The sequence below is a fragment of the Narcine bancroftii genome, chromosome 6 (genome assembly GCF_036971445.1).
Source record: "Narcine bancroftii isolate sNarBan1 chromosome 6, sNarBan1.hap1, whole genome shotgun sequence".
Classification (NCBI taxonomy): domain Eukaryota; kingdom Metazoa; phylum Chordata; class Chondrichthyes; order Torpediniformes; family Narcinidae; genus Narcine; species Narcine bancroftii.
This window is the reverse complement of record NC_091474.1, coordinates 147,505,411-147,519,834: the sequence shown is the minus strand read 5'-3', so window position 1 is coordinate 147,519,834 and position 14,424 is coordinate 147,505,411. Positions and strand designations below refer to the sequence as shown.

The following is a 14,424-nucleotide window of genomic DNA, read 5'->3' as shown; positions in this document are numbered from 1 at the left end:
GAAGTCACGGAAATATAAAGAGACCTACCTTGGAAAATTTGGAAGGTTGCTGCTGCATCAAGTGGAAGTTGGTCACTGTACTTAGAGTGCTGTGGGATTCCAATTTATCCCTGAACATTAAGGTAAAATCCACTTTGTGCTCCATTTTTAGATTTGGCTGGAGGCCATTTTGGGTGACGGTTGTCTTGTTGCTGGGTGTATACCTAGAGTTGGCACAACTGCCCACTCCATAAATTTTCAAAAATCCAAGAAATTGTGATGCAAATTATTTGTATCATACCAGAACATATTGGGGCATATATGTGATGCTCCAGAGACCCTTGTGAAAGAACTTGGAGAGGTAATTCCTGAATTTTGACATTTCACCCCCACCCTACTACTAAAATCAACAAACCTGGGAATTTGGTGCATAATGACATTGAGTTACATGGTTTCCACAATAAAAAAATGGCAGCAATATTATTTTCTTTACTTAGCTCGTTTTCTTTTTTGTACCTCATAAATAACACCCAATTGCCCAGAACTGTTATCATAAAATGCTAAATAATGTAAATCATAAATTCTAAGATGTATTTATAAGTGCTAGTTTAATTGTCAATGGCTCCTGCAGTTATATAAAATGGGTTATTAATAATGCAGTCTAAATTCCAGAGAACAGAAAGATTTGCATTGTTTTTTAAAAAAAAATCATTAGACATAATTAAAGCCATTGAAACATTGTCCTATCTGAAACTTTCAAAATGATGATCAATTACTGTGTTGATTAATAACTGCCTATTGATTCTACATTTGCACCAACAATCCTCACCTGCAAATTTGGAGTAATTTACCAACCAACATGCATATCTTTTGGATGTGGGAAGAAAATTTAGTTGATATATTTGTTCTTAATGTGCACTGAAGGTAGGAAAGTTAAATAATATCAAGATAAAATGATGTGGGGAAATTTTTACCACGAAATAATTGAGAGAAGAGAACTTTGGCAATTTCTGATTTTCTTTCTAAATATGTTAGTATTTCTATTATTTTGAAGTTTGTGGTATAGTGATAGACTTTTCTTTTAATGAATATAAATAAAGTAATTTAGGGTATAGATGGATATGGACCACAGGCAGGTGATGGCATTAGTTGTAATTAGCTTCTTGGTTGGCACAGACATCAAGGGCTGAAGGTCTTTTCCTGTGCTGTATTGTTCTATCGAGTCCAGAAGAAGCAACATTCTCAGACAGAATGAGGTGCTGTTCCTCAAAGTACTGTACTGTTCCATGATGCATTTAATTCAAAGTTCCTTTTATTATCACGTAATAAGACATAAAAATGAAATATACATGACTACTTCAATTTTTATCTGCCATGATTCAAACAAGAGTTGCCATGATGCCCTGAAGAACAGGTGAAAGAGAGTCCCTTGAGAGTCCGTGGATTCGTTTCCATGCTTCCATAGCTTCACATACTTCTGTTCAAACTATTAGCAAGCTGTAAATTTATTAATTTAATTCATGAAGTTCAAGGAAATAAGATGCCAACAGTGACCGTTGCTTTAGATGCAGAAAAAGCCTTTGACAGGGTAAAATGGAATTATTTATTCAAAGTATTACAGAGGTTCAATCTACCAGAAAAATATATTAATTGGATTAAAGGTAACAGTAAATGGATATATATCGAACCAATTTAAATTAAGTAGGTCAAATAGGCAGGGATGCCCATTATCTCCCTCACTGTTTGCTTTAGCAATAGAACCATTGGCAGAACTGATAAGAACCGAAAATAAAAGGGATAAAAATAAGAGGAGTATTAAATCCATTTATTTGCAGATGACATCATAGTATTCTTAACAGAACCAGAAATATCAATAAAAGAACTACATAAGAAATTGAAGAGGAGTATGGAGAAATATCGGGGTATAAGATCAACGCAAATAAAAGTGAAGTGATGCCAATGAGTAATGCGAATTATACAGAATTTTAAAAAGAATCACCATTTAAATGGGCAAACACCAGCAACCCGATACCTATGTATTAGGTTAGATAATAATTTAAGCCTCATTTCCTCCAGCTATCCCTTCCTCCATCACTTCTCAGTTTTTTCTCTTCTGCTGTCCCACCCATATCCATCCATGACCTCTGACCTATATTCCTCCCCCCACAATTCTATTCAGATACCTACCTGCTTTTTGCTCATACCCGACTTGCTGAGTTTCTCCACCACTTTTGTGTACTAGGTTGAACTACAATCACAGTGTTTGCAGACTCTCTGGTTCAATGCTGCTCTCATGGCTTAATAACCACAATGCCTCCCAACTGAACAGTATTTCAATAAAGTACTGATGGAATTCTGCATGTTGAATTTGCTGTCTTTTTGTCATTTGTCATTTGATTGTACAAGTACAACCCGATCAAACAGTGCTCTCAGTGCAAAACATGTAGAAAGACAACCAGAGTAAACACACATACAGTTAGTCCTCAACTTACGACCTACGCGAGTTATGTCCACCGGCACATACGACCAAATTTTTTAAAAAAACTACTGTACATATGCTGATATTCTTCATTGAAGGTTCATTTGTTGATTTTTCTTTGGAAATATTGCTTTAATATCTCGTTAAGATATGTGAATCTAACTTGCAACCAATCCTTTGGTCCCAATTACGGTGGTAAATTGAAGACTACCACCGTAATTGACAAAGAATTCACATGCTGGACAAATATTTCATCAGTACCTGTATAAACAAATAAATATTTTTTGATTTTTACATATGAAAGTCTAAGATAGTGTGAGCAGTTCCTTTGGTCGTTCAGCATTCTTACACCCTGAGGGAAGTATGGTAGGATGGTTGTGAGGTCTTGTCTGCGAATCAGAGTTATGAACTTTAGTAAAACCCAAGTAGGTATAATTTGGGAATTTGTGTTGACGAGGAATTGATTACAATTGCTACTTTTCAAAAGTACAAAATCAATTACAATAGGAAGATTAGGATGTGAAACTTCAGACAGTAGAATTTATAGTTTATAAAAAATTTGAAGGTGTCTGGTTTGTGTAGCATCCATGGAAGGAAATAGCTGACGTTTTGGGTCAAACCTTGCTTCAGGACTGAGAAAGGAATAAGTAGACCTCCTCCTCCTCTTCTACATCTTCCTCTCATAAAGCCTGTCTTCCTCCTCCATCAACTATCCATTCCATAGATGTGGCTTGACCTGTGGAGTGAGTTCCTCCAGCAGTTTTTGTTTACTGTAGGGAAAAAAAACTGGCTGGAATGTAAATGTGCGAGTGTGTGCACTGACATAAATTTGTTTCTCAATGGAGCTATTATGTAAGTAAGCCATTAACCTTTTAAAATGTGTATTTTTTGACAATCTGCTCTGATTAAAATATCATTATTATCAAGAATTTTTCTCTAAATATTCATTGAAGGTAAACGGGCCAAGTATAGATTCACAAGGATGATTCTGGGAATGAAGGGGTTGTCATTTGGGGAGTGTTTGACACCTGTTCTCATTGGAATTTTGGAGAAGATTGGGGGGGGGGGGGTGTGGAGGAATCTGATTGAAGCATTTTGAAATTTGAAAGGCATGGACAGAGTAGATATAGAAAGGTTGTTCCCCATTAGGGGAGAGTCTAGAACAAGTGCACAACTTCAGGATTGAAGGGCATCTACTTAGAACAGATGCAGAGGAATTTCTTCAGCTAGAAGGTGGTATTATGGAATTTGTTGCCACAAGCGGTTGTGGATGCCAGGTCATTGGATGTAATTGAGGTAGAGATTGAAAGGGTCCAAGGCATCAAATGTTATAGGGAGAAGGCTGGGCAGTGTGGCTGAATGGGAAAATGGATCAGCTCATGATTACTGTAAATGGCAGGGCAGACTCAATGGGCTGAATAGCCTATTTCTGTTCTTGTGTTTTATGTCTTATAAAATGTAATGTTCAGTCTGACTGAATAATTGCTGTCAATTTTTTCCCAAGCCTTTATCCAATGGAAGGGAAATTGGCAACAATAATACAAACTGCAGAAGTCAATTTTACAAATTTCACTTGACTAAAATAAGTTTACGGCTTAAATGCATAAAAATGGAATTGTTAATGTTTGTCCAAATTCAACTCCATTGGATGGATTGGTGCCTGCTGTATGGTGTGGTGGATAGTTGCTGAAGTTTTGAAATTATGAAGGTCCCAAAATATGAAAGCTGAGAAAATGATAAAGTTGATAACCTGCTTTTTGATTACAGATGTTCTTGCAAATTGACATTTTTCTTTCACTTTAACATAGAATGCAATGCTAGGTCCAGTTTCATAGTATTAAAGCTTAAGCTATACGGGCTGATAGAATGGTAGTGAAGAAATTTGTTATCTGGGTTATTGGATGTTCTTCTCAGCGAGAACAGTCATGAATTTCCTGTTTCTTAGCTCCCCTGGTTTGCTAAGATTATATTATTGGGTAGGAATAAAGTTGTAACCTAAAAGAAACAGTTCATATGGGAACTTTGTATGTTGATGCAATGCTAACATAATTGCTTGGCTGAGATATCTGATAGAGATCATACCTATCTATTCTTGTGGATGTTAAAACTGCATTAGAAGTAAAAATAGAACTCTGGATGACACTGAAATTGTCTCTTTAGAAATGTGTTTGCAAACCAATTCTAATCAAAACAATTGCCTAGAATTTTGTACCTCTGCATCAGAGGTGGAGAGGGTGAACAAATTTAAATTCCTAGGACTTGTTATCTTGGAGGACCTTTTCTGGACCGAACACATGAATGTCATCACGAAGAAAGCACATCAACACCTCTACTTCCTCAAGAGTTTGTGAAGGTTCATTGTGACATTAGAAGCCTTGGTAAACTTGCAACAGATGTGTAGTGGAAAGTCCTTGCAGGCTGCATCATGGCCTGGTATGGAGGTACCAGTATATTTAAGCGGAAAGCCTGGCAAAAGGTAGTGGGCACGCACAGCCCAGCACATCACAGGAAAAACTCTCCCCATCATCGAAAACTTACTTGGAACGCTGCTGTCAGAGAGCAGCAGCAGTCATCAAGGATTCACACGACTGGACATGCTATGTTTTCGCTTCTGCCATCAGGAAAGAGGTATAGGTGCCACAAGACTTGTAACACAAGTTTCAGGAACATTTGCTACCCTCCACTATCTGACTTCTAAATAACAAGCTCAATCAAACTCATTTCAGGATTCATACTTTGTACATTACTTTCTACTGATTTTTTTTCTCTGTGTTGCAGTCAGTTTGTTTACATTTCATTCTTTATTTACATTGTTCTTTTGCCCATGTATATTTTTTTGAATAGTTTTTCTCCTTTCCTCAAGCTCTGACTCTGTTCCCTTTCCTCTGCCTCCTTTCCCCCAGCCCTGTATACACAGAGCCAAAACACCCTCTCCCCTTATCAATTCTCATCTTTCCTCTCCCTTGTCCTATCCATGTCTAATTAACACTTTTTTGTCTGTTGGTCTGCACTCCTCCCTCTGCATTTTATTTCAAGTGTCTGCCTGCTTTTACTTGTACCCTGAAAATGAGCTCAGGCACAAAACATAGTTTGTTTACCTCCTATGGATGTTGCAAGATCTGATGAGCTCAAGTATTTGTGTTTACAGATTTTGCATACCTGATAAATTGAAGAATTTCGAGTTGTATGTCGTGCTAGTTAATCTGAACTTTGAACTTTAGGAAGATGCAGTGTAAAATATTTAGAAAATCTTTTGTTCATAATAACTCAAAGCATTTCTGTGGAGTGTTTCGTTTTGAAATCCTTTGATTGTTGCCTCAGGATGAAGAAATAGAAATTCAACAATTACTGGAAAATGACACCTTACTGAAAATTGATGTGATGTGTAAATCAATAGCCCAAGAGATGCTCATGTCACTCAGCAAATTTAAATAGTTCACCAGTATTGTTTTGTCCAAACAGTACAAAGTATTTTTTTAAACAAACTCATTTCTTAATTCCTTGAAGGTATAATGTTGCTCTTGAGTTGAGCTTTGATATGGATTTAACTTGGTAGGCAGAAAAATATGGAATGCCAGTCATTTTTGTTACACAAGTGTAAGATCCATCTGAAGTAATTTAAAGACCTATTTACCAGTTCAGTCTCCAAAGTGGCATTTGTTTGTTCCAGTCATGATCTTTGTTTCTATTTTAAGCTTGAGTCAATGTCAGCTTGACAGTGAGATGAATTTGTTTTTCCTGTATAAGAGAGCTTAAGTTGCATTTGTTCATAAATGGCAGTTTTATTGTGGGCTGGTGATTCTCTACCACCAAGCATTTGGTTGTCAAAGTTATAATTGTACTGTTGAATGTTTGCCTTTGAGGTTCATGTATGTTCCATCATGCTTCAGATAAGTTTAAATGAAACCTTAAAATTGAAAGTACTGAAAGAAATGCTTAAAATTAAAAAAGAGAAACGAAGACAAATTGAAACTAAAATGAAACTCCTTCAATTCTGGTAGTTGATTTTGCTTATTTATTTAAATTTTTTTATCCATCGAGTTTGCTCTGCCTTCAAATCATGGTTGATGCATTTTTTTATTTCAACTTCATTACTCTGCTTTCTCCCACAATCTTTGACCTTTTGGATGAAGAACCTGTCAACCTCTGCTTTAAATATACCCAATGACATTGCCTCCATAGCCATCTGTGGCAACAAGTTCCACAGATTTATCCCCTCTGGCTGAAGAAATTTCTCCTTATCTTTGTTATTAAGGGTTGTACTTTTATTCTGAGGCTTTGCCCTCTTTGACTCTTCCACGAACTGGAAACATCTTTTCCACATCCATTCCATCAGTTTTGGCAATATTCAGTATGTTTCAATCCTTCAGTGAGTACAGGCCCAGAGCCATCAAGCATTCCTCATATTAACCCTTTCATCCCTGGGATCATTCTCTCAAACCTTCTCCAATGCCAGCCTTTTAGATATGGGGCCAAAAACTGCTTGCTATACTCCAAATGTTGTCTGACTAATGCCTTGTATTACTTCAATATTACACCTTTATTTTGATATTCCATTCCCCTCGAAATTAATGCTAACCTTGCATTTGCCGCCTTTGCTACATGCTCAACCTGCAAGTTAATCTTTTGAGGATCCTGCACCAGAATTCCTAATACCCTTTGGATCTCAGCTTTCTGAACTTTCTCAATTTAGAAAATTGTCCATTTTAATTCTTTCTACTAAAATACCTGTCCATACTCTTCCCTACACTGTCTTCCATCTGTCACTTCTTTCCCCATTCTCAACCTATCAGAGTCCCTCTGGAGATGCTGTGCTTCCTCAACATAACCCGCCCCTCCAAACATCTGCAAACGTGGCTACAATGCTACTTAAGTAGTGACCCATCTTGGACACACACCAACTCCTCACTTGTCAGCAAGGCACAACAGCAATTGCACTTCCTGACAAGACTGAGATTGTCAAGGCTACCAGCCATTTTCTACAATAGCTCCATCAAGGGCATCTTGACTGGCTGCATCACAGTGTGGTATGGTTGCTGTAGAGCATTGGATTGGAGGTCAATCCACAGGATCATGAGAGCACCAGATGGAATCACTGGGATCTCTCCCCTCCCCCCCCCCCCCCCACCCCCCAATCAATATGATGTGGGATCGTTGTCTGAAGAGTGATCGCAAAATGATTGAGGACCCTGATCATACCCCATGCAGCATTTTCCAGCTACTCTCCTACCAGGAAAGTGATGCAGAAGTATCAGAGCTAGAACCATCAGGCTAAGAAAGAGCTTTTTCCCACAGGCAGTGAGACTGATGAACTATTTATTTAACTCTATTAACCAGATCATTGTTTTGGATGTAGTAATGGAATAGGTACCTTTTTACACTCTACTTCATCATCTTCATGTTCTCAGGTTAAAATTTTTTTGGGAGGATCTGGGAAAATTTTGGGGACAAATTACTGGTATCGCTTTTCCATAAAATCCAGATCTATGTTGGTTGGGCAACATTGAAGGAACAAGACCCAAATTAAATTTACTAAATCAAGTTAAATTAGTTAAAATTGCTTTAGCAGTGGCAAGAAAGTGTATTGCAGTGACCTGGAAATTGGATATGTATTTAGGTATGGAAAGATGGCATTTGGAGATACAAAGTTGTATTCCCTTAGAGAAAATTACTTGTAATTTAAGAAATAAATATTCACTTTTTGTGCAGATCTGGAGCCCGTATATGCAAAGGTTAGGAATAAATATGTATTAAAAAAAATCTGCTTTTGGCCTCCTAAGTCCTATATTAATCTTACCTAAAAGATATATATATATATATATCTCCAGCTTGCTATCCAATCTTTTATGCAATCCAGAACAACACTTCATTTTTTATCATGGTTTTCCTTTTTACAGTTAATTATTATGTTGCGGCGGCCCACTCTCTCGTGGCGAACTGGCTCCGTGTGTAATGCCATGTGTCGGGGCTGCCATGGGAAGGTGGTGCTGTCAGGGTTTCTCCCTGCCTCAAGTCTCCTGCCCAGCGTGAGCCTGGGGCAGGGATTATGATGTCACAATGCACGAGGTGACTGAGCTCATGCTGCCCTTAAAGGGGCGCGTGCTGAATTTTAATTAAAAAAACAGTTATTAACGACTTTCAATGTGGTGGCTGAGTTTTTCTTGGCTGTGTCCAACACTACATTGGTGACCCCGCTGAGCCTAGACGCCTCTCTGGTCTTAAGAACATGGATCCGCAGAGATCAACGCTGTTGCCATCAAACTGCCCCCCTTCTGGACCCATCGCTCGCGTACGTGTTTTGGACAGGTGGAGGCGCAGTTTCAACTGAGGAACATTTCAGCAGACGCCACGATGTTCTACCACGTTGTGAGCGTGCTGGACTAAGAAACGGCACCAGAGTGGATGATTTAATACACAACCTACCGGCCGAGGGAAAATATCCTGCCCACAAGAACCTGCTCCTTGGCACTTTCGGGCTCTCCCCCCAGCAGCGTGCCTCCAGGCTCCTGAACTCCAACGGGCTTGGGGACCGCACACCATCGGCCCTAATGGATGAGATACTGGCACTGGCGGAGGATCACAAACCTTGTTTCCTATTCAGTCAGATCTTCCTCGAGCACATGCCCGGGGACATCCAACTACTCCTGCCGGATGAGGTCTTCATGAATCCACTCCAAGTCGCAGTCCGAGCGGACTCCCTCTGCCGCACCAAGAGGGAGCATGAAGCAGCCCTCAGTCAGGTTGCGTGACCAAGACCCAGCCGGCCACAACACTCTCCCAAGCACAAGCCATAGGAGCACTATTCCACCTGGTGCTTTTACCATCAGCGCAAGCTCGTAAGTGCCGACAACCGTGTGACTACCAGGGCAAATGACCCGGCCAGCCACCATTGATGGGTGCGATGGCTGACCACGTGGACAGCCTCCTTCACGTTACTGACAAGTCCACCAGCCGACGTTTCCTAGTGGGCACAAGAGTGGAGCTGAGCGTCCTGCCCCCCACGGCCCTTGAGACACGCTCCCGATCTTGTGGTCCCACCCTGCAGACAGCCAACGGTTTTGCCATCAAGATCTTCGGTACCCGCAGATCCAGATTGGGAAAGACAAATTCCGCTGGAAGTTCGTATTAGCCTCAGTGGGTACTGCATTGTTAGGGGCCGACTTCCTGAGGGCACATGGACTGTTGGTTGACATGAAGGGCAAGAGGCTGGTCAACTCTTGCACTTTCCATTCGGTGCTCCTGGATGCCACAAACGCCTGCAGGCCCGAGATCGCCGCCATCTCCACTTCCAGGGATGAGTATTTGAACATACTCCATGAATTCCCCGCCATCCTTCAGCCAAGATTCGGCGCCACCTTACCCCAGCACGGGCTATACCACCATATCTCCACACAGGGCCCACCGCTTCATGCCAAGCCCAGATGACTTCTGCCTGAGAAGCTGCAGCTGACAAAGGAGGAGTTTTCCTGGCTGCAGGAGTTGGGGATCGTCTGTCACTTGGACAGCGCCTGGGCATCCCCTCTCCACATGGTCCCCAAATCTTCCAGGGGATGGAGACCCTGCGGCAATTACTGGCATTTGAACGACATGACCACACTGGACAGGTACCCAGTTCCACGCATTCAAGACTTCTCGGTTTATCAGATCCCGGCCCACCCTGAGGACATCGGCAAGATTGCGATCATCTCCCCCTTTGGCCTCTTTGAATTACTGCATAAGCCCTTCAGCCTCAAGAACTCGGTTCAGACTTTTCAGCATGGGTGCCGTGGGTAGGGTCTTGGACTTTGTATTTATTTACCTGGGCGATATCCTTATCGCCAACCGCAAAGGCCCACCTCTGTACCCTGTTTGCCCAACTGGCGGAGTTTGGCCTCATGGTCAACGTGGCCAAGTGCCAGTTCGGCAAGCAGATGCTGCAGTTCCTGGGACACACCATCTCGGCAGCAGGTGCTGCCCTGGCGCTAGAGAAGGTTGCGGCTGTTCCCAAAGCCAACCACCCTCAAGGGCCCGCAGGAGTTCGTGGGGATGGTGAATTTTTATCATCGGTTCATCCCCGGCGCCACCCACACCATGGAACAGCTGTTCGTTTTGATCACCACCAAGGAGAAAGTCCTGACCTGGTCAGAGGAGGCAGAGACCACTTTTGTCGCCACAGAGGAGGCCCTCACCAACGCAGCTCTATTGGTGCACCCACGCCCGGAGGTACACATGCTGCTCTCAGTGGATGCCTCAGCCACGACAGTAGGGGGCATACTCGAGCAGTGGCTCAGTGGACAGTGGTGCCCACTGGCCGCCTTTAGCAAACAGCTGCACCCGCAGGAGCTCAAGCACAGCACTTTCGACCGGAAACTCCTGTTGTAGTACCTGGCCATCCGGCATTTTCGATACTTTCTGGAGGGCAGGCCCTTTACGGTGTTCATGAACTACAAGCCCCTCACACAGGCACTCGTGATGGCCACGCTCTGGGCTCAGCTGGTGAACCTCCTGGGGGTTAAACTCCACCACACCACAGACTACCACCCGCAAGCAAATGGTTTGGTGGAGAGGTTTTATCGTCATATGAAATCCGCCCTCATGGCTCACCTCACCGGCCCAGGCTGGGCAGACGAGCTGCCCTGGGTCCTCCTCGGCACCCAAGGAGAACCTATAGGCATCTTCTGCGGAAGTGGTCTGCGGCGCGCCACTCTCACTGCCCGGTGAGTTCTTTGGCCCAGAGCCCAACGTCACGTTCGAGCACGCGAACCTTTTGACAGATCTCCATAAGGAACTATCCTCTCCTGCCCCCTCCGCCTCCCTTGCATCATGGCGTCCAGCCGACACATCGTCCCAAAGAGCTGGACTCGGCAGAATTCGTATTTGTTCGTCCACGTGGCCCACATACGGCACCTTTACAACGCCCATACGAAGGTCCATACAAGGTCCTCCAGCAGTCTGGCAGGACTTTCAGTTTGGACATAGGGAGTAAAGATGAACTTTTCACCGTGGACCGTTTGAAGGTGGCGCACTTAGACCTATCACGGCCGGTGCAGATGGCCATGCCCAAACGCTGGGGCTGCTCGACCAAGCGGTGGGGCACGTATCCGGTTTGGGGGGGTTTGTGTGGTGGTGCACTCTCTCATGGCGAACTAGCCCCACGTGTAAAGCCACGTGGCGGGGCAGCGATGGGAAAATGGCTGTCAGGGTTTCTCCCCACCTCAAGTCTCCTACCCAGCTCATACCTGGGCCAGTGATTGTGATGTCACAATACACGAGTTGACTGAGGTCACACTGCCCTTAAGTGGGAGCGCACTGAATTTGAATAAAAACAGTCATTAATGACTTTCAATGTGGTGGCTGAGTCTTTCTTGGGTGTGTCCAGCACTACAATGTATTCATTATATCATATTTCATAGTGGGAAGGGGGTTAGGGGGGAAGGTTTTAAATATTATGTAATCACTATCTTGTTTAAGTATTGTTTATATAAACTAATTAAAAGTTTGAAAACTTTAAATGTTTTACAAAATATATTTATTTTGTATATACATACTGCATATGTATTGTTTATATGTGTGTTATGCCTTTATGTATATTTGCATGTTTTTTAACTGAGATCTGAAGAATGCTGTTTAACCAGGTTATACTTATACAATCGGATGATAATAAACTTGAACTTGAAACCATCAATTCTATCATCCAGATCATTTGAATAAAGCATGAAACTAGCGCACCAAACAATTACTTCTGTGACTACTAGTCACTGGCAGCCAATCTGTAAAGGCTTCCCCATCCTGTCTTCTGCCTGTCTATGCTGGTACCTTTCTTCTTTTAAAAATATTTTTATTGATATTTAATGTATAAAGAATTAAATGGTACAATGTTACAAATGATAATTAAAGAATTCAGAACACTGTCTTAATAATAAAATAAAGCATAACAAAAAATAAAAGGAAAATTATTTTTTTTTTAATTTTCAAAACCCTCCTTCCTCTAAGCAAGGATAAAAATGAACGTCTAGGAATCAAATAATGCCTTCTTGGAGAGGAACAACAAAGATCCAAAACTCCAGAACTACAATAAATCTTAAGATTGTGATAGTCATCCATAAATCAGCTCAATGTCTTTTGGAATTTAATTTTTGAACCCTTGATAGCATATCTAATTTTTGTCTAAATTTAAGCAAGACATAATATCATTTAGCCACTGCATGTGTAGGTGGGTATTTTTTAAAAATCAAAATTGAACTTCTGGCTATCAACAAAGTAAAAGACGAAATTTGGCTCTGAATGGAAGTCAGTAAAACATCATCCTCTTGAGATATTCCAAAAAGGGCAATTAAAGGGCAAAGCTCCAGTTTTAAATTTAAAACCGATAGTGTTTGGAAAAACATCTTACAAAATTTTTCTAAGCTAGGGCAGGTCCAGAGCATGTGGTCACATAACGGATTCCTATCTGAATAAAATGGGACAGTTAACTTGAGACATGTGTGCTCTGTGGACCACTTTAAATTGCTGTAAACAATGCCATCCCCAAAAGGAATCTCATAATGACAATCAAAGGTCCCATCGAACTTCAAAAGGGCATTAATCATCCCGGTACCCAAGAAGAGTGGTGTGAGCTGCCTCAATGACTACAGCCCAGTAGCACCAACTCCTGCAGTGATTAGATGCTTTAAGAGGATGGTCATGGCCAGAATTAAAACGTTCCTAAACAAAGATTTTGACCCACTAATTCGTCTATCATCACAATCGTTCCACAGCAGGATGCTGGATCTCCATGCACCTCGAAAACTATAATTTATACATACAGTTGCTCTTCATCAACTACAGCTCAACCTTCAATACTATGATTCCCTCAGGGCTGGTTGAGAAGCTGCAAACTCTAGGTGTCTGTACCCCCTCTGCAACTAGATCCTTGACTTTCTCATCAGAAGACCATAGTCAGTATGAATTGCAAACATCTCACTGATTATCAACACAAGCGCACCCCAAGGATATGTGTTCAGCCCACTGCTCTATTCGCTATTCACCCATGACTGTGTGGCCAGGCACATTTCCAATGTCATCCACAAGTTTTCCGACAACATCACAGTTGTTGGCAGAATCACAGGTGGCAATGAGGAGGTGTACAGGAGGGGGGTAGATTTGTCATTGAGTGGTGCAATGATAACAACCTTGCACTTTATGTCAGCAAAACCAAGGAGATGATTGTAGAGTTCATGAGGAAGTCAGGGAAACGTGACTCAGTCCTCATTGAGGGCTCAGTAGCGAGGGGGTCAAGAGTTTCAAATCTCAGCATCTCTGAGGATCTGCCCTGGAGCCATCACATTGATGCAATCACAAAGAAGGTACGCCAACGGCTATGCTTTAAGTGTCTGAGGAGATTCGGCACGTCACCGGAGACACTTGTAAACTTCTACTGGTGTACTGTGGAGAGCATTCTGCCCGGTAGCATCACAGACTGGCATGGAGACGCCAACTCTCAAAACAAGAATAAACTGCAGAGGGTGGTTAGGGTTATGGACATCCACACGCAGTGTCTTAAAGCAGCCTCTATCCTCACAGACCCACACCACCCAGGCCATCCCCTCTTCAATTTGCTATCATCAGGGTAAAGGTATGGGAGCCTAAAGACGAGCACTCAATGGCACAAGGACAGCTTCTTCCCTGTTGCCATCAGATTCCTGAACAATAATTTTATGAACCAAAGACACTATCATACTTCTCAAGCACTATCATTATCTATTTATTTATTTTCCTTACAGTGATGTAGTAAGATGGTATAAGATGAATGTACAAGTATGATGCTGCCACAAAACACCGAATTTCATGACTTGTAATAGATTCTGATTCTGAAATAGTGTTAATCAAATAAAAAATCGAATTCCAAACCTCATTGGCGAGCAAAAGCTTCATATCCTGCTCCCAGGCGTTATTGATTTTAACGAATGAGGCTGATCTTAAATTAACCACTTTGTCAGAGATAAGGA

General features: G+C 41.8%; 1 protein-coding gene across 7 annotated transcripts in view; it reads left to right on the top strand.

Annotated features, from left to right (window-relative positions):
- LOC138736582 (rho-associated protein kinase 2-like) overlaps positions 1-14,424 on the top strand; it is a 177,333-nt gene that overhangs the window by 12,896 nt on the left and 150,013 nt on the right. For 3 of the 7 annotated variants that reach the window (XM_069886317.1, XM_069886314.1, XM_069886315.1), the window contains exon 2: positions 5-122. The exons of 3 other annotated variants lie outside the window; for them this stretch is intronic. In XM_069886317.1, the coding sequence (XP_069742418.1) occupies positions 5-122 (118 nt within the window). Of the gene's footprint in view, positions 1-4; positions 123-14,424 lie in introns of those variants that run through there. One more of the 7 variants, XM_069886319.1, reaches the window with a different exon arrangement.